The sequence below is a fragment of the Mobula hypostoma genome, chromosome 29, assembly GCF_963921235.1.
Source record: "Mobula hypostoma chromosome 29, sMobHyp1.1, whole genome shotgun sequence".
Lineage (NCBI taxonomy): Eukaryota > Metazoa > Chordata > Chondrichthyes > Myliobatiformes > Myliobatidae > Mobula > Mobula hypostoma.
The window spans coordinates 4,858,449-4,877,144 of NC_086125.1; the positions used below are offsets into that span (position 1 = coordinate 4,858,449).

An 18,696-nucleotide genomic window follows, 5' to 3' on the forward strand; every position below is an offset into this window, starting at 1 on the left:
CCATTCCTGGCCACCAAACGTAGGATCTCACAAGGCTTTTCATTTGAGACACTCCTGGGTGAGTCTCATGAATTTCCTCCACAATCTGTGAATGGCCAGAGGGAGGCAAGATGGCCCTTGCCCCCCAGAAAATGCAGCCATCCTGCAGACTGAGTTCTGTCTTGCGTTTGGCATAAGGCCTCAGTTCCTCTCCTTCCACGACTCTGGGCCAACCTTGTAAAAGAAAAGTCTTGACTTGGGACAGGACTGGGTCCCTCTCTGTCCACTGCCTGATCTGGGTCACCTTTACAGGTGTCTCTGACAGCTTCTCCAATGAAAACACAGTCTCTGGAGGCACATATGTAGTAACAAGTGTCTCAGGTAAAGGTAGTCGACTCAGTGCATCGGCATTTACATTATCCCCACCCGCTCTGTACACTATAGTGTACTGGTAGGCTGACAATGTAAGAGCCCAATGCTGTATCCTGGCTGAGGCTAGCGGTGGGATGCATCTAGTCTCACTGAACAGGCTCATCAGTGGTTTATGGTCCGTATAAATTGTAAATACACATCCACAAAGGTACTGATGAAAGTGTTTGACCGCAAAAACAATGGTCAGACCTTCTTTGTCTAGCTGTGAATATCCTTTCTCAGCAGCTGTCAGGGTACGTGAAGCAAAACCAATAGGCTTCTCTGGACGGTCCTCCATTACATGTGAGAGAACTGCTCCGACTCCATAGGGCGAGGCATCGCATGCAACGATGATCTCCTTGTCTGGGTCATAGTGAACAAGCAGCTTCACTGAGCGGAGGAGATATTTCACTTCCTTAAAAGCTTTCTCCTGCTCTTCACCCCACTGCTCTTCACAGTGTCATTGTGAAGCAGCTTATACAGTGGGGTCAAAACCCTTGAGAGGTCAGGAAGAAACTTGCCATAATAATTCACCATGCCCAAAAACCATCTGAGTTCCGTGACGGTCTTAGGGCTTGGGGCCTCCTTGATAGCTCTCATTTTGTCCTCCACAGGGCAAAGCCCCTCAGCTGTGATCTTGAGTCCCAGGTAAGTCACACTCGATGCCAGGAACACACATTTTCCACGTTTCAACAGCAGCCCTGCGTCTGAGAGCCTCTTCAGCACCCGTTCTAAATTAGCCAGATATTCTACCTCCGCAGCCCCCGTGATCAAAATATCATCAAGGTACACTGCTACGTGCAGAATCCCCTGCAGCAAAGTGTCCATTGTCCTTTGGAAAATGGCAGGGCTGGGCGCCACTCCAAACACCAGGCGATCGTACTTGAATAATCCCTTGTGCGTATTGATCGCGACATACTCCTTTGAATCCTCACTGAGCAGCAGCTGTTGGTAGGCATGGGTCATCTCCAGCTTTGTGAACAGTTTACCCCCTGACAGGGTCGCAAACAGGTCATCCACCCATGGCAATGGGTACTCCTCCAGCCTAGAGACCTGATTCACCGTAAGTTTATAATCCCCACATATCCTCACCGTTTTGTCTGCCTTCAAAACTGGAACAATGGGAGCCGCCCACCTTCAAAACTGGACGGGCTCAATAATGCCCAGCCTCTGTAAACGTTCCAGCTCCTCCTCGACTTTGCCTTTCATGGCATAGGGCACCGACCTGGGCTTAAAAACACGTGGTGTAGCCTCAGGGTTGACTTGGAGTTTCACTGTCACGCCCCTCAGTGTTCCCAGCTCATCCCTGAAAACGTCACTGTACCACTGCAGAATGTCCTCCATCGTGTGTGCATACTTAATTTCATGCCAGTTTAGCCGGATTTTGCAAAGCCAATCATGACCCAAAAGACTGGGCCCCCTGCCCTTAGCTATCACTAGCCTGGCTTCAGCCTTCTGACCCCCGGCTGAAATGTCCACATATAACACCCCTAAATGAGGTCTGGGCTGCCCCGTATACGTCCTAAGTTTGGACTTTAATGGGCTAATGGGAGGCAGGTTGGACCCCCATGTCCTCCTGTAGGTCTCCGCACTAATGACCGAAGCAGCAGCCCCTGAATCAATCTCAAACTTAATGTCCTTTCCCCTGACAGTGACTGTAGGTTCAGGTGGTTCCTCATCTGTTTCCACTGCAAACATGTTGTAGGCACACGCTGTCTCTTCATCTGCATCTTCTAGATGGTGTGTGGCTGCCTGAGCCTGTGAGCTTTCCCCTGCCCAGGCTTAATCTTACCCTTTGAACTTCTGCACTTGTTAGCTAAATGTCCCTTTTTGCTACAAGCATGGCAGACAGTATCTTTGAATTTGCAATCATTTGCATAGTGCGTCCCTCCACACCGGAAACATTCCACCCGCTTTGCCAGTTTACCAGTCTCCCTCCTGACTTGGTGCACTGCCGCCGACTGCGACCCCCCACGTCCTTTCTGGATATCCTTGACATTATTAGCAGCCGTCTCCATGCCTTGGGCAATCTCTAAGGTTTTCTTGAAAGTCAACGGTGGGGTTTCCCCTAACAGGAGGCGTTGTATGCCGTCATTATTAATGCCGCTTACCAATCTATCACGGAGCATGTCTTCCAACACTGCTCCGAGATCACAATGCTCCGACAGCTGCTGAAGCTCGGCCATGAAACTGGCCACAGACTGACCTGGCTTCCTGAAACAGCTGTGAAACTTACACCATTGGACTATCAAGAAGGTTTCGGATTGTAGTGGTTCCCCACAGGCTTGATCAGTTCGTCATATGGAATGTCCCCCCGTTTCCGCAGTGTGGCTAAATTCCTTATTAGCTTGTAAGTCTTTGCCCCACACACACACAGGAGAATAGAGCACTACTTAGCCTCCTCAGTAATTCCATTAGCACAGAAAAAGTGTCAAAACCTTTCCTCATACTTCGGCCAGTCCTCCGTAACCTCCACAAATTCAACGATAGTCCCAAACGTAGCCATCTGAACATGAGGCCCTTATCGCCGCTGCTGCTCCCGCTCGAATCGTGCCGACACATCCACAAAACCAGTTTACCTCATCGCCAAAAATATGTGGTAACTTCTACTTTGAAAAAGGCACACTCGACAACTTCACAGTGCAAAAAAAGTATATTTAGTGGAATTGTTAGTAGTTTTGTCAGGTTTCCAGAAAATGTCACCATGTCTCACCAGCATCATCTTGGAGTTCCTCATTTCATCTGTTCAATCCCCAGGCTCTGGAAGTCTCTCTCCACTCACCCTTTCCTTTCAGATACTCCTTAATGCAAGCTGTCTTCCTTGTATTGCTTGGCATTAAAATTTGTTGTGTGGTGGGATACCTTATGCACAGTAGGATATTTTACAAAGATAAGGTAGTTACGTGACCACACAGATAATTCCCGTTTATCTAATACCTTCAGTGTGGCTGTAGAAATGCAAGGTATTGTTCACCTGCACTAACAGCAACTCAAAGAGCACTGGAGGAACTCAGTCGACGCCTGGGATCAAGACCCTTCCTTCATCTGAACTGGCTGATGAGTAATTCCAGCATTTAATGTTTGTTCTTATTTCAGATTTCAAGCAGATTTCTGGCTTTTACAGAATCGGAATCAAGTTTAATATCACTGGCATATGTTGTGAAATTTGTCATTGCATTGCGGTTAGTCTATATATATTAGATTAGATTAGATTATGAGAACACTCAATCCTCTTTTATTGTCATTTAGAAATGCATACATGCATTAAGAAATGATACAATGTTTCTCCAGCGTGATATCACAGAAAACAGACAGACCAAAGACTAACACTGACAGAACCACATAATTATAACATATAGTTACAGCAGTGCAAAGCAATACCATAATTTGATAAAGAACAGACCATGTGCACAGTAAAAAAAAGTCTCAAAGTCCCGAGTTGATCGACTCCTGACTCCCCGATAGCAGGCGGCAAAAGGGAGAAACTCCCTGCCATAAACCTCCAGGCACCGTCAACTTGCCGAGGCCTTGGAAGCAGCCGACCCCAGCCGACACTGAGTCCATCCATCCGAAAACTCCGAGCTTCCGACCAGCCTCTCCGATACAGCCTCCCGAGCGCTGTCCTCTGCCGAGCGCCTTCGACCTCTCCCCAGCCGCTGAAACACGCAAAGCCGAGGATTTTGGGGCCTTCAGCTCCAGAGATTCCGGTTACCACACAGTAGCAGCGGTAGCAAAGCGGCATTTCAGAAGTTTTCCAGATGTTCCGCTGTTCTCTCATGTCCGTCTCCATCAAATCAGGATTGTGCACAGTCCCCTACTTGACAGATAACAGACATCATCACCAAAGTGGCCGCGTGCGCTGCTGTCACGTTGCCATCTTCTCCTCCCTCCCAGGAGGAATTTTTAAGAAGTTAAATTATTTTTAAGAAGTTAAATTAAATAAGTAGTGTATAAAGAGAAAAAGAAAAGTTGTGAGGTAGTATTCATGAGTTCAATGTCAGAAATCTGATAGCGGAGGGGAAGAAGCTGTTCCTGAATCACTGAGTGTGCGCCTTCAGGCTTCTGTACGTCCTTCCTGATGGTAGCAATGAGAAGAGGGCATGACCTGGGTGATGAGGGTCCTTAATGATGGATGCTGCCTTTTTGAGGCACAGCTCCTTGAAGATGTCCTGGATACTCCGAGGGCGAGTGACCATAATGGAGCTGGCTGAGTTTACAACTCTCTGCAGTTTATTTTGATCCTGTGCAGTGTCCCCACCCTCCCACACCAGACGGTGATGCAGCCAGTTAAAATGCTCTCCATGATAGATCTGTAGAAATTTAGATGCACAATCTTTCAGGATGGGATTGAAGAGTCACCAGAATCAAGACCTCTGAGTCCGCTCAGATGAGGGATCTTGAGCCAAAATGTTGCCTGTCCATTTCCCTGCATAGATGCTGCCTGACCTGTTGAATTCCTCCAGCTCTTTTTGAGTTTCTCCAGATTCCAGCATCTGCAGTTTTGCATGTCTCTCGTTAACCTGCACTAGATCCTTCCCCATGAACGGTCTCGGCTCAAAATGTCCGCTCTTTGTTCCTCTTCATAGTTGCTACCTGACTTGCTGGGTTCCTCCGAAATGTTGTGTGTGTGACTCTGGATTTGCAACATCTATAGAGTCTCGGCACCCAGATTCCTCCTGTCACTTTCCACTCTAACTTTGTCCAAGAACGTGCTCCTACTGTCTGCCTTTCCTGTGTACATTTCAGTAATATTCTCCCATTTATTCCTTCACAAGTCAATGAATATGTTGTGAAAAAAGATCACTCCCTACTCTGTACATAGTTTTCTTCTTTTGATTGTTCTTTCATTCCTCTCCTTTCTATAAGTGTATACCTCAGATAAATATTATGTGGAGATTTGTGACAAATATGATTATATGATATATATGTACAGTCTCTGAAATACAGCTCATGGAAAGTTTTGTTTGATGATGAACTTCAATAAAAAATAAATTACAAAAAGAAACTGAAGGATAACTGGCAAACTAAATGAATTAAGTATTCTATGAAGCAGAAGAAAAGTTGAGAGTAAATATTACAGTAATTTGGCTGCTTGATAGGTTCTACATACAGTATGGAAACAGGCCCTTCAGCCCATTGAATCAATGATGTCCATCAAGTACACATTTACTTCATACACAAATATCAGTTCCATCAGCTCCTCCTGGACTCTACCACCACCCACACTATGGATAATTCGCAGCATCCTATTAACCTACCAACATACACATCTTTAGGATGTGCTGGAGCAACCAGTGGAAACTCACACAGTCACAGGGAGAACATGCAAACTCCACACAGACAGTACGGAGGTCAGGATTGAACCTGGTTTTACACCCAGTGGTTCTGCCGAAGAAGCCACTTTGCTGTCTTTAAGGGGGCTTAGTGAGGTTTCGAGCGAAGTATGTGACTTCAAGATGCCTGGAGACCATAATCGTCTCAATTTCTTGCTGATCCCACTGATTAAAATGTTGAGGAAGATTGAAATTAACAAGGACAAGAGCGGAAGGTGAGCGTGTGTTCAGGGCTATCTGCCTGCAGGTGATACATATCCCTCCACCTCCTTCCCTCCTCTTTCTCCCCTATCCTCTCTCCCCCTCCCACCTCTCCCCCCTCTCTCCCCCTGGAGTCTTTGGTCTTTAGGTCTTGGACAAGGTTTAATTAATTGGATCAGATTCAGCAGTTCAGGGTTTGAATCATTTCTGTTCTCTGCTTCCTCCTTCTTTGTTGCTATTTTGACCGAGGCAGGCTGGCTCTATGGCCTGCAAAGCTAGGTTGAACTCAACTGTACACTCCTGGGCTGCTTCGATGAATTTTGGTTTGGTGCTTTATATTCCGTGTTTGTTGCTCGTTTTTTTGGTGCCGTTTGTGCAATCTGCTGTTTGCATGTTGGGGGTCTGATGTTTTCTCTGCATGGGTTCCATGGTTTTTCCCTGTTTCATGGCTGCCTGCGGGAAGGTGACTCTCGCGGTTACGAAAATAAATGTACTTTGAATCTTTGAACACACAGCACCAGGTTCAAGGAGATCTTCTATCATGATGCTATATGACTCTCGAATGGGCCTTTTGTATGCTAAAGATGAAATGTTGGAATGTCATTGCATTTCGTCGTGTTCCTTGCACCTCATTTTCTGCCTGCTCTGCAGCGCACTTTCTCTGTGACTGTTACTGCTTTTCTCAGTGTGTTTGGGTCTGGAATGCCATACAAAACACGGCACCCGAGTCCGTGCGACGATAATAAACCAATCACCATTTGCACTCAGTTGAAACAAAGCCCGTTTCTCCTTTGTGACCCTTGGAAGTGATGTGAATTGCAAACTCCTTCGCAAAATAAGTCGTACATGGCCGTCCTACACTAGACAATATCAAAGTTCAAAAGAAATTTACTATCAAGGTAAGTATAGGTCACCTTGCGATGCATTCTCTGCGGGATTTGACAGTAGAACAAGTAAGTACAGTAGAATCAATGAAGAACTACACACGGACTGACAAACAACCAATGTGCAAAAGAAGATCAACTGTGCAAATGCAAAAATAAAAAATAGATAGATAGATAGATAGATAGATAATGTGAACACAAGTTGTAGAGTCCATAGAATCAGTTCACAGTTGAGTTGAGTGAAGCTATCCACACTGGTAAAACCCAAATCAGCAGTTTGTCCCAGGCTACAAATGATGAAGTGATATCAACTCAAATTCCACATTGTAACGCCTTGTGAAAAACTTTTGTCATCAAGCCAGTGGATGCTATTTGTATCTTTTCCAGATCTGCTTCACTAGTTGCCATTGTAGGGAAGGTAAAGATACATAGTGTACCTGCTCACAATGAAAAGTTTGATTTTGTTTTCTGGTGTCCAAACTTAATTTAGTTATTACTTTTTTTTTTAGTTTCCAAGAAGTCCGAACTGAAGTACCTCGAGCTGAGAATTCAGGAGAATATGAATCAGATGAGCTCTCAATGTGAGTGGGACATTGGGTCCAAATTGCAAAAATCATATTCCCTTGTTTTCCCCAAGTATCAATAATTTCTACAATGGGCTTCCTATTCCCAGCAGTATCAAATCAAAAGAATTCCTCGCCCTCAATACCTGTGATGTCATTCGCTTCTCTGGGCATGTTGAAAGATACTCCAGCAATTCACACTCTGGGCAGCTAACCACATCGAAGGAGACTCTATTCACACTCTGGGCAAACAATCACATAGAACATAGAAATCTACAGCACAGTACAGGCCCTTCGGCCCACAAATGTTGTGCCGACCATGTAACCTACCCTAGAAACTGCCCAGAATTTCCCAGCCACATAGCCCTCTATTTTTCTAAGCTCCATGTACCTATCTAAGAATCTCTTAAAACAGCCTGTTGTATCCACCTCTACCACCATCGCTGGCAGTACATTCCACACACCCACCATTCTCTGTGTGAAAAACTTACCCCCTCCCCCTACCCGTACCAACTTCCAAGCACCTTAAAACTATGCCCGCTCGTGTTAGCCATTTCAGCCCGGGGAAAAAGCCTCTGGCTATCTACACAATCAATGCCTCTCATCAATTTATACACCTCTATCAGGTCACCTCTCATCTTCCTTCACTCCAAGGAGAAAAGACCAAGTATACTTAACGTATTCCCATAAGGTATACCCTCCAATCCAGGCATCATCCTGGTAAATCTCCTCTGCACTCTCTCTGTAGAAAGAATATCTACTGAATCAGGAAGAAAAAGGCACAATGTTTAGTTCCTATTTTAAAGAACAATTGGCAAATACTCATACAACAAAAGTCCAAGTTCCCAAATAAACCCTCAAGACATAACAAAGGTCTTTCATTTATAAATTTCTAATATTTTGAAGTATTCACATACTTTTTTCTATCTCCTCCTCAACCCCAGTTCCCGGCCTTCTCCCCATCACCTTTGACGCAATGTCCAATCAAAAACCTAGCAATCTCTGCCTTAAATACACCCAACAACTTGGCCTCCACAGCTGCATATGGCAACAAATTCCCCAAATTCACCACCCTTTGGCGAAAGAAATTTCTCCGAATCTCTGTTTTGAAAGAGCGCCTTTCTATCCTGAGGCTGTGCCCTCTTGTCCTAGACTCTCCCACCATGGGAAATATCCTTTCCACATCTACTCTGTCTGACATTTCAATATTCGAAAGGTTTCAATGAGATCCCTCCTCATCCTTCTGAATTCCAGCGAGTACAGACCCAGAGCCATCAAACATTCCTCATATGATAACTCTTTCATTCCTGGAATCATCCTTGTGAACCTCCTCTGGACCCACTTCAATGCCAGCACAACTTTTCTGAGATGAGGGACCCAAATCTGTTCACAATACTCAAGGTGAGGCCTCACCTGTGCCTTATAAAGCCTCAGCATCACATCCTTGCTCTTGTATTCTAGACCTCTTGAAATGAATGCTAACATAGCATTTGCCTTCCTCACCACTGACTCAACCTGCAAGTTAACCTTCAGGGTGTTCTGCACAAGGACTCCCAAGTCCCTCTGCATCTCAGATTCCTGGATTTTCTCGCTGTTTAGAAAATAGTCCACACGTTTATTTCTACTACCAAAGTACGTGACCATGCATCTTCCAACATGGTATTTCATTTGCCATTTTCTTGCCCATTCTCCTAATCTATCTAAGTCCTTCTACATCATACCTGTTTTCTCAACACTACCGGCCTCTCCACCAATCTTCGTATCATCTGCAAACTTGGCAACAAAGTCATCTATTCCATCAGCTAAATCATTTATATACAGCATAAAAAGAAATGGACCCAACACCAACCCCTGTGGAACACCAGTAGTCACTGGCAGCAAACCAGAAAAGGATCCTTTTATTCCCACTCGCTGCCTCCTACCAATCAACCAATATTCTAACCATGTTAGTAAATTTCCTGCAATACCATGAGCTTTTAACTTGGTAAGCAGCCTCATGTGTGGCACCTTGTTAAAGGCCTTCTGAAAGTCCAAATATACACTTCTACAATACCTATTGCATCTTCTTTATCTATCCTACTTGTAATCTCCTCAAAGAATTCCAACAGATCCGTCAGGCAGGACTTTCCCTGAAGGAAACCATGCTGACTTTGTCCTATCTTGTCCTGTGTCACCAAGTACTCCATCACCTCATCCTTAACAATTGACTCTAACATCTTCCCAACCACTGAGGTCAGGCTAACAGGTCTATAATTTCCTTTCTGCTGCCTTCCTCCTTTCTTAAAGAGTGGAGTAACATTTGCAATTTTCCAGTCCTCTGGCACCATGCCAGAGTGTCATGATTTTTGAAAGATAATTTCCAAATCCACCACAATCTCTAACACTATCTCTTTCAGAACCCTGGGGTGAAATTCCTCTAGTCCAGGTGAATTATGTACCCTTAGGTCTTTCAGCTTTTTGAGCACTTCTCTCTTGTAAAAGTAACTGCACCCACTTCACTTCCTTCACACACTACAACATCAGGCATACTGCCAGTGTCTTCCACAGTGAAGACTGATGCAAAATACTCATTTAGTTCATCAGCCATGTTCTTGTCCCCCGTTATTATTTTTCCTGCCTTATTTTCTAGCAGTCCTATATCCACTCTCATTTCTCTTTTATTTTTAACATACTTGCAAAAACTTTAACTATCCACTTTGATATTATTTGCTAGCTTGCTTTCAGATTTCATCTTTTCCCTTCTAATGATATTTTTAGGTGCTCTCTGTAGGTTTTAAAAACTTCCCAATCCTCTATCTTCCCACTAATTTTTGCTTTGTTGTGTGCCCTTTCTTTTGCTTTTACAATAGCTTTGACTTCCCTTGTCAGCCATGGTTGTACTATTTTACCATTTGAGTATTTCTTCATTTTTGGAATACACATGTCCTGCACCTTCCTCATTTTTCCCGGAAACACACGCCATTGCTGGTCTGCTGACATCCCTGCCAGCCCCTCCTTCCAATTTACTTTCGCCAACTCCTCTCTCATACCACTGTAATTTCCCTTACTCCACTGAAATGCTGCTACATCAGACCTTACTTTCCCCCTTTCAAGTTTCAAGTTGAACACAATCATATTGTGATCACTGGTTCCTAAGGTTTCTTCTACCTTAAGCTCCCTAATCGCCTGCGGTTCATTACATAACACCCAATCCAGTATAGCTGATCCCCTAGTAGGCTCAACAACAAACTGCTCTAAAAAGCTCTCTCAGGCATTCAACAAACTCACTCTCTTGAGATCCATTACCAACCTGATTTTCCCAATCGACCTGCATGTTAAAATATCCCATGACTACCATAACATTGCCCTTTTGACATGCCTTTTCTATTTCCCGTTGTAATCTGTGGTCCATCTCCCAGCCACTGTTGGGAGGCTTGTATATAACTGCCATCAATGTCCTTTTATCCTTGCAGTTCTTTAACTCAACCCATAAGGATTCAACATCTTCCGATCCTATGTCTCATCTTTCTACTGATTTGATGCCATTCTTTACCAGTAGAGCCACACCAGCCCCTCTGCCTACCTTCCTATCCTTCCGACATAACATGCAAACTTGGACATTCAGCTCCCAACTACAACCATCCTTCAGCCACGATTCAGTGATGGTCACAACATCATACCTGGCAATCTGTAATAGTGCAACAGGATCATCCACTTTATTTCTTACACTATGCACATTTAGATACAACACCTTGAGTACAGTATTTGCTGTCCTTTCTGACTCTGCGTCCCTAATGATCTGATACTCAGCCTGTTGGCTTCAACTAAGTCCCGTCAGCTGCCTGCCCTTCCTGACAATCTGAGTGCACGCTATCTTTACTTTTTTACCATCCGTCCTATCCTGAGTCCCTTCACTCCGGTTCTCATCCCCTGCCAAATTAGTTTAAACCCTCCCCAACAGCTCTAACAAACCTGCCCGCGAGAACATCGGTCCCCCTTGGGTTCAGGTGCAACCTGTCACTTTTAAACAGGTCATATCTCCCCCAGAGGAGATCCCAGTTATCCAAGAACCTGAAACCTGCCTACTGCACCAGCCATGTACTTACCCTCACTGGCGCGTGGCACGTTTGTAGGTCTTTTATCTGTGTGTGTGTGTGTGTGTGTGTGTGTGTGTGTGTGTGTATGTGTGTGTGTGTGTGTGTGTGTGTGTGTGTGTGTGTGTGTATGTGTGTGTGCTGGAGGTAGGAGTCTTTATGTCTGTCTGTACATGAGGTTTTGTGAGTGTGTGTGTCTGCACACTTGCACACACTGTACGTACATAATTATATCTTATCTGTCACACTGATCTATTAATTCCCTCCCACAGTGCAAACCCAGATGTCAACAGAGATCCGCAACTTGCTCAGCCAGATCTCCATTAAGTTGGAAATGTTGCCGGAGCCCGGTAAGTGGCCTGAAGGGGTCATTTTAACCAAAGCGACAGATGCCAGTCACTAGGCTGCCTGACCGGGCCGTCACAGGCCAGGTCAGACTCACACACAACAGGCCGGGCTATTTTAGCCACACTCTCCCTCCTCCATGAGGCCAGCCTCTCCCAGTTCAGCAGCTTTATTTGCATAACTTCAGGAAATCTTTGTGGATTTACACATAAACATTAGGGCCACAATAGGATGGTGAAAGGGCATCTTTAAGGAGGTGAAAGAGTTAGGGAGGTTTACGGAGAGAACTCCAGAGATCAAGACAGCAACACTGAAGCAACACACACAAATGCTGGAGGAATTCAGCAGGTCAGGCAGCATCTATGGAAATGAATAATCAGTCGATGTTTCGGGCCAAGACCCTTCTTCAGGACACCAACACTGAAGTTACAGCTATCCATGACAGACTGATAAAATGCAGTACTGAACAAGGCACTGGGATTGGAGGGAAGTTTTGCAGTCATAAGGGTCACAGAGTCACAGAGTCACAGAAGACAGAAACAGGTGCTTTTGCCTAACGTGTCAATGTTGAGATGTATTGCCCAGCGAGCTAGTCACTGTACCCGTGTTTGACTCATGGCCCTCTAAACAACTCCTATTCATGTAATTTTCTAACTGGCTTTTAGATGTTACTAATGTGCCTGCCTCCCTCGCCCACTCTTCCTGGAGGATCATTCCAAATACACAGCACCCTCTGCCTGCACTCAGTGGCCACTTTATTAGGTACACCTGCACACCTGCTCGTTAGTACACACATCTAATCGGCCAATCGTGTGGCAGCAGCTCAATGCATAAAAGCATGCAGGCATGGTCAAGAGGATCAGTTGCGGTTCAAGCCAAACGTCAGAATGGGGAGGAAATGTGACCTCAGTGACTTTGACCGTGGAATGATTGTTGGTGCCAGACGGGGTGATTTGAGTATCTCAGAAACTGCTGATCCTCTGGGATTTTCACACACTGCAGTCTCTAAAGTTTACACAGATTGATGCAAAAAATCCAGTGGGTTCTGTGGGCGAAAACATCTTATTAATGAGAGAGGTCTGAGGAGAATGGTGACTGGTTCAAGCTGACAGGAAGGTGACAGTAACTCAAGTTACCATGTGTTACAACTGTGGTGAGCAGAAAAGAATCACTGAATGCACAATGCACCGAACCTTGAAGTGGACGGACTTCAGCAGCAGAAGACCATGAACATACACTCAGAGGGCACTTTATAAGGTACAGGAGGTAATAAAATGGCTACTAAGTGCATTTACTTTCAATAATCTGGAAAAAGTGCACCATGACACCTTCCAAATCCTAATGATTTTTGTCGTCAGTGAATCCTACTGTTCTCTGGTCAATTCAAAAGGTTTTCTGCCTCGTTGATTTGTGCTGCCAATGGTGAACATTGAACATGGATAACTTCACTCACCATGACTCCAGACTGCTTCTAACACCCTCAGGCTCGCTCTCAGTGACGCTACAACTCACGTTCTCAGCATCATTTTTACTTCCCGCATTTTGTCTTCTTTTGCACATTGGTGGTTTGTCAGACTTTATGTATAGTTTTTTTAATATAAATTCTGTTGTGTTGCTTTATATTTCCTGCAAACACCTGCAAGAAGATGAATCTCAAAGTAATAAGTTGTAACAAAGATTCAAAGCACATTTATTAGCAAGGTATATACATCGTATATAATCCTGAAATTCGTCTCTCCCACAGACAGCCACAAAAGCAAAGAAAACCAGGGAACCCATTCAAAGAAAAACATCCAAGCACTTCCCTAACACGAAAAATAAAACAAATTGTGCAAAAGGCAACTAAAACAAAGAGCTAAAAACTCCGAATATAAAACACAAGTCAAATGAGAAGGCAGTCCAGGCATAGTCAGTTCAGCTTAGTAACATATCTGTACTTTGAAAATAAATTTACTTTGAACTGTAAACTATTTTTCAGAGTGTCATAGCGGACCGTGCCCTCGCCATTGGATAAACTTTAATGGGAGCTGTTACTTTTTCTCAACCAAGCAAGCCACATGGGAGGACAGCCGAAAGTACTGTTCCACCCGTGGGGCGAGACTTCTCATTGTTAACGACGAAGCTGAGCAGGTAACGATGTCTTTACACATTGAGTACGGCCAAATTTGCCCGGGTTGGTACTACCAACTTTTTCTGGGTGCAAAATGGAGGCAAGAGAGGGCCCGGGGAGGTTTCGAACATTCTCAAAGTGAAGGGGAAGGAGGGTCTTTATGGAGGATAGTGTGTCAAGGTGGAGGGGAGGGTCTGAGAATGAAAGTAAGAGGTTTGTCGGTCTTGCTGGGGAGGATGAGGGATCTCAGGGTTAGAGGGGCTGATGTGTTGCAGGCTGAAAGGGATGGTGGGTTACAGGAAGGTGGGAATTTCAGAGTCAAGGCGGAAGCATTATTGGATGTTATGTTGCACCTGTACAAGGCATTGATGAGAATAAACTTAAGACCATAAGACATGGGGCTAAATTAGGCCATTCCTGCCACTGCCTGCAAGGAGCCTGCACGTTCTCCCCATGACCGTGTGGGTTTCCTTCGGGTGATCTAGTTTCCTCCCACAGTCCAAAGATGTATCCTTTGGTAGGTTAATTGGTCATTGTAAATTGTCCTATGATTAGGCTAGGGTTAAACTGGGGGTTGCTGGGCAGTGAGCTCGAAGGACCGGGAGGGCCTACTCCAAGCTGTATCTCAATAAATAAATAAATTCCGCCCATCGAGTCTGACCATTCAATCATGCCTGACTTTTTTAACCTCACTGCTCATAACCTTTAACCTCTTATCAATCAAAAATCTGTCAATCGCTGCCTAAATGACATGGCCTTCACAGCGTTCTCTAGCAACGAATTCCATCCTGTTGTTGCACCTCATCTCAGTCTTAAAGGGTTGTCCCTTCATTCTGAGGATGTGCCCTCAGATTTGTGACTCATCCCCTATTGCAAACATCCTCACTTTTTCCAGGCCTTTCTGTGTTGGATAGTCTTCAGTGAGGTCCCCCCTCATCGTTTTGAATTCTATTGAATACAAACCCAGAGACATCAAACATTCCTCATATGTTAAAGCCTTTCATTCCTGGGAACATTCTTCTGAACGGAGTGAAAAGAATAAACAGTTGATGTTTCAGGCTTTGTTCAGGACTGATTGAAAACTTGATGAAGGGTTTTGACCTGAAACATCAACTGTTCACTCTTTTCCACAGATGCTGCCTGGCCTGCTGAGTTCCTCCAGCATTTTGTATGTGCTACTTTGATTTCCAGCATCTGCAGATTTTCTTGTTTGTGATTCTTATGAACCTCCTCTGCACTCTCTCCAAACCCAGTACATCTTTCCTTAAATCCGGGGCCCCACAATGCTCACAAGAGAGCAAAGGGAGTTCTAGCCTTTGAGGTAAAAGCATTGGAGTTTGAAAATTGGAATTTTTGTTAGTTTTACAGTGGATTGGTGAGGCAACACCTGGAGTACAATGCACAGTTTTGGCCGTCTCACCTGAGAAAGGATGTAGTAGCAATGGGGGCAGTCCAAAGGAGATGCACCAGGCTTATTCCTGGGGTGAGAGAGTTGTCCTACCAAGTGACACTGGACAGCTTGAGTGAAGCTATATAACATGTGGCAGGATGGTAGCATAGCAGCTAGTTTTAAGCTGTAAAATCAGGGTTCGATTCCCACTGCAGTCTGTAAGGAGTTTGTACGTTCTCCCTGAATGGGTTTCCTCAGGTTTTCTCATGCATTCCAAAGACATATGAGTTAGGGTTTATAAGTGGCAGGCATGCAATGTTGTCACAATAATGTACCTCATTATTTAAAAATAATATACATATTATTATTATTATAAGGGTGGCAGGGAAGAGAAGTGTGCGCAGTCACAATTACAACAGAGAAAGTACTCAGGAAGCTGAATAGGCTAAAGGTAGGTAAATCTCCTGGACCAGATGGAATGCACCCTCGTGTTCTGAAGGAAGTAGCTGTGGAGATTGCAGAGGCATTAGTGATGATCTTTCAAAAGTCGATAGATTCTGGCATGGTTCCGGAGGACTGGAAGATTGCAAATGTCACTCCGCTATTTAAGAAGGGGGCAAGGAAGCAAAAAGGAAATTATAGACCTGTTAGCTTGACATCAGTGGTTGGGAAGTTGTTGGAGTCGATTGTCAAGGATGAAGTTACAGAGTACCTGGAGGCATATGACAAGATAGGCAGAACTCAGCATGGATTCCTTAAAGGAAAATCCTGCCTGACAAACCTATTACAATTTTTTGAGGAAATTACTAGTAGGCTAGACAAGGGAGATGTAGTGGATGTTGTATATTTGGATTTTCAGAAGGCCTTTGACAAGGTGCCACACGTGAGGCTACTTAACAAGATAAGAGCCCATGGAATTATGGGAAAGTTACATACGTGGATAGAGCGTTGGCTGATTGACAGGAAACAGGGAGTGGGAATAAAGGGATCCTATTCTGGTTGGCTGCCAGTTACCAGTGGTGTTCCACAGGGGTCCGTGTTGGGGCCGCTTCTTTTTACATTGTACATCAACGATTTAGATTATGGAATAGATGGCTTTGTGGCTAAGTTTGCTGATGATATGAAGATAGGTGGAGGGGCCGGTAGTGCTGAGGAAATGGAGAGTCTGCAGAGAGACTTGGATAGATTGGAAGAATGGGCAGAGAAGTGGCAAACGAAGTACAATGTTGGAAAGTGTATGGTTATGCACTTTGGCAGAAAAAATAAACGGGCAGACTATTATTTAAATGGGGAAAGAATTCAAAGTTCTGAGATGCAACGGGACTTGGGAGTCCTCGTGCAGGATACCCTTAAAGTTAACCTCCAGGTTGAGTCGGTAGTGAAGAAGGCGAATGCAATGTTGGCATTCATTTCTAGAGGATTAGAGTATAGGAGCAGGGATGTGATGTTGAGGCTCTATAAGGCGCTGGTGAGACCTCACTTGGAGTACTGTGGGCAGTTTTGGTCTCCTTATTTAAGAAAGGATGTGCTGACGTTGGAGAGGGTACAGAGAAGATTCACTAGAATGATTCCGGGAATGAGAGGGTTAACATATGAGGAACGTTTGTCCGCTCTTGGACTGTATTCCTTGGAGTTTCGAAAAATGAGGGGAGACCTCATAGAAACATTTCGAATGTTAAAAGGCATGGACAGAGTGGATGTGGCAAAGTTGTTTCCCATGATGGGGGAGTCTAGTACGAGAGGGCATGACTTAAGGATTGAAGGGCGCCCTTTCAGAACAGAAATGCGAAGAAATTTTTTTAGTCAGAGGGTTGTGAATCTATGGAATTTGTTGCCACAGGCAGCAGTGGAGGTCAAGTCATTGGGTGTATTTAAGGCAGAGATTGATAGGTATCTGAGTAGCCAGGGCATCAAAGGTTATGGTGAGAAGGCGGGGGAGTGGGACTAAATAGGAGAAAATGGATCAGCTCATGATAAAATGGCGGAGCAGACTCGATGGGCTGCATGGCCTACTTCTGCTCCTTTGTCTTATGGTCTATGGTCTTATATAGTTGTAATTATTATTAAATATTATTTTATGAAATACTATTGTTAAATTCATTGTTTCTTTCTTCTGTGTGTAGCATTTTGTTACTGTGGAAACTGAATCCAGGAGATTTTGGATTGGCCTGACCGACCGCAACAGCAATAATGTGTGGCATTGGGTAGATGACACTCCCTACAATTCTACCCCGACGTAAGTTAACTTGCTGTTTACTGAATGCAGGAGTTGGACACTGCCTTTCTCAGCAACTTCAAGCCCAATCTCTTCACATTATTTTGTCCCACTGGGGTTAGCAAGAGTAAGTGAGCCATTTTCGGGAGGGTGTTCCAAACTAGTAGGATACTGCAAACAAGGGAAAATCTGCAGGTGCTGGAAATCAAAATAATACACACAAAATGCTGGAGGAATCCAGCAGGCCAGGCAGCCTCTATGGAAAAAAGTACAGTCGATGTTCTGGGCAAAGACCCTTCATCAGGACTCAAGGAGAGAGATTGAAAGTCAGAGTGAGAAGGTTGGGGGGGAGGAGAGGAAGGTAGTAGGTGATAGATAAAACTGGGAGGGGGGAGGGGTGAAGTAAAGAGCTGGGAAGTCGATTGGTGAAAGAGATAAAGGGCTGGAGAAGGGGGGATCTGAACAGAGGACAGAAGGCCATGGAAGAAAGGGAAGCAGGGGGCAAACACCAGAGGGAGGTGATGGGCAAGTAAGAGATAAGGAAATAAGATGAGAGAGGGAAATGGGAATAGGGAATGGTGAAGGAGAAGCGGGCTGCCACTACTCTAACTTCTAATCTCTTCTTTCCAGTCCTGATGAAGGGTCTTGGCCCAAAACGTCGACTGTTTACTCTTTTCCACAGATGCTACCCGACCTGCTGAGTTCCTCCAGCATTTTGAGGCTTCTACAAAGATCATTACTGTGGTCACCTACATTGATGGTTTAGATGAAGTGACCAGGTGCATTGTCCCATGGTTAGTATATCAAACAAACAAAGGTCAGAAATTAAGTTGCAAGGAAGGGACAAAAGTCTAAAAAGTGACATACACTCGGTGGTCACTTTATTAGATACCTCCTGTACCTAATAATGTGGCCACCAGGTGTATGTTTGTGGTCACCCATTGCTGTAGCCCATCCACTTCAAGGTTCAACATCTCCCTGAGCAATGCCATTGTTCCAACGTGCTTCAAGGCCACCACCATCGCCCCGTGCCGAAGAAGTCTTCAATGTCCTGCCTCAACGACTACCATCCCATCGCACTCACATCCATCATCATGAAGTGTTTCGAGAGGCTCGTCATGAGGCACATCAAGACCCTGCTGCCCCCTCACTGGGCCCCCTGCAGTTTGTGTACCATCCTAACCGTTCAACA

At 44.8% G+C, this 18,696-nt stretch overlaps 1 protein-coding gene across 3 annotated transcripts in view; it reads left to right on the top strand.

Moving 5' to 3' along the window:
* LOC134339466 (hepatic lectin-like) overlaps window positions 1-18,696 on the top strand; it is a 44,708-nt gene that overhangs the window by 16,132 nt on the left and 9,880 nt on the right. For 2 of the 3 annotated variants that reach the window (XM_063036001.1, XM_063036002.1), the window contains exons 4-8: window positions 7,318-7,389; window positions 11,717-11,794; window positions 13,768-13,919; window positions 17,413-17,525; window positions 18,135-18,298. In XM_063036001.1, coding sequence (XP_062892071.1) covers window positions 7,318-7,389; window positions 11,717-11,794; window positions 13,768-13,919; window positions 17,413-17,525; window positions 18,135-18,270 — 551 coding nt within the window. In that variant the 3' untranslated portion in view covers window positions 18,271-18,298. The remainder of the gene's footprint in view (window positions 1-7,317; window positions 7,390-11,716; window positions 11,795-13,767; window positions 13,920-17,412; window positions 17,526-18,134; window positions 18,299-18,696) is intronic. The other variant, XM_063036003.1, reaches the window with a different exon arrangement.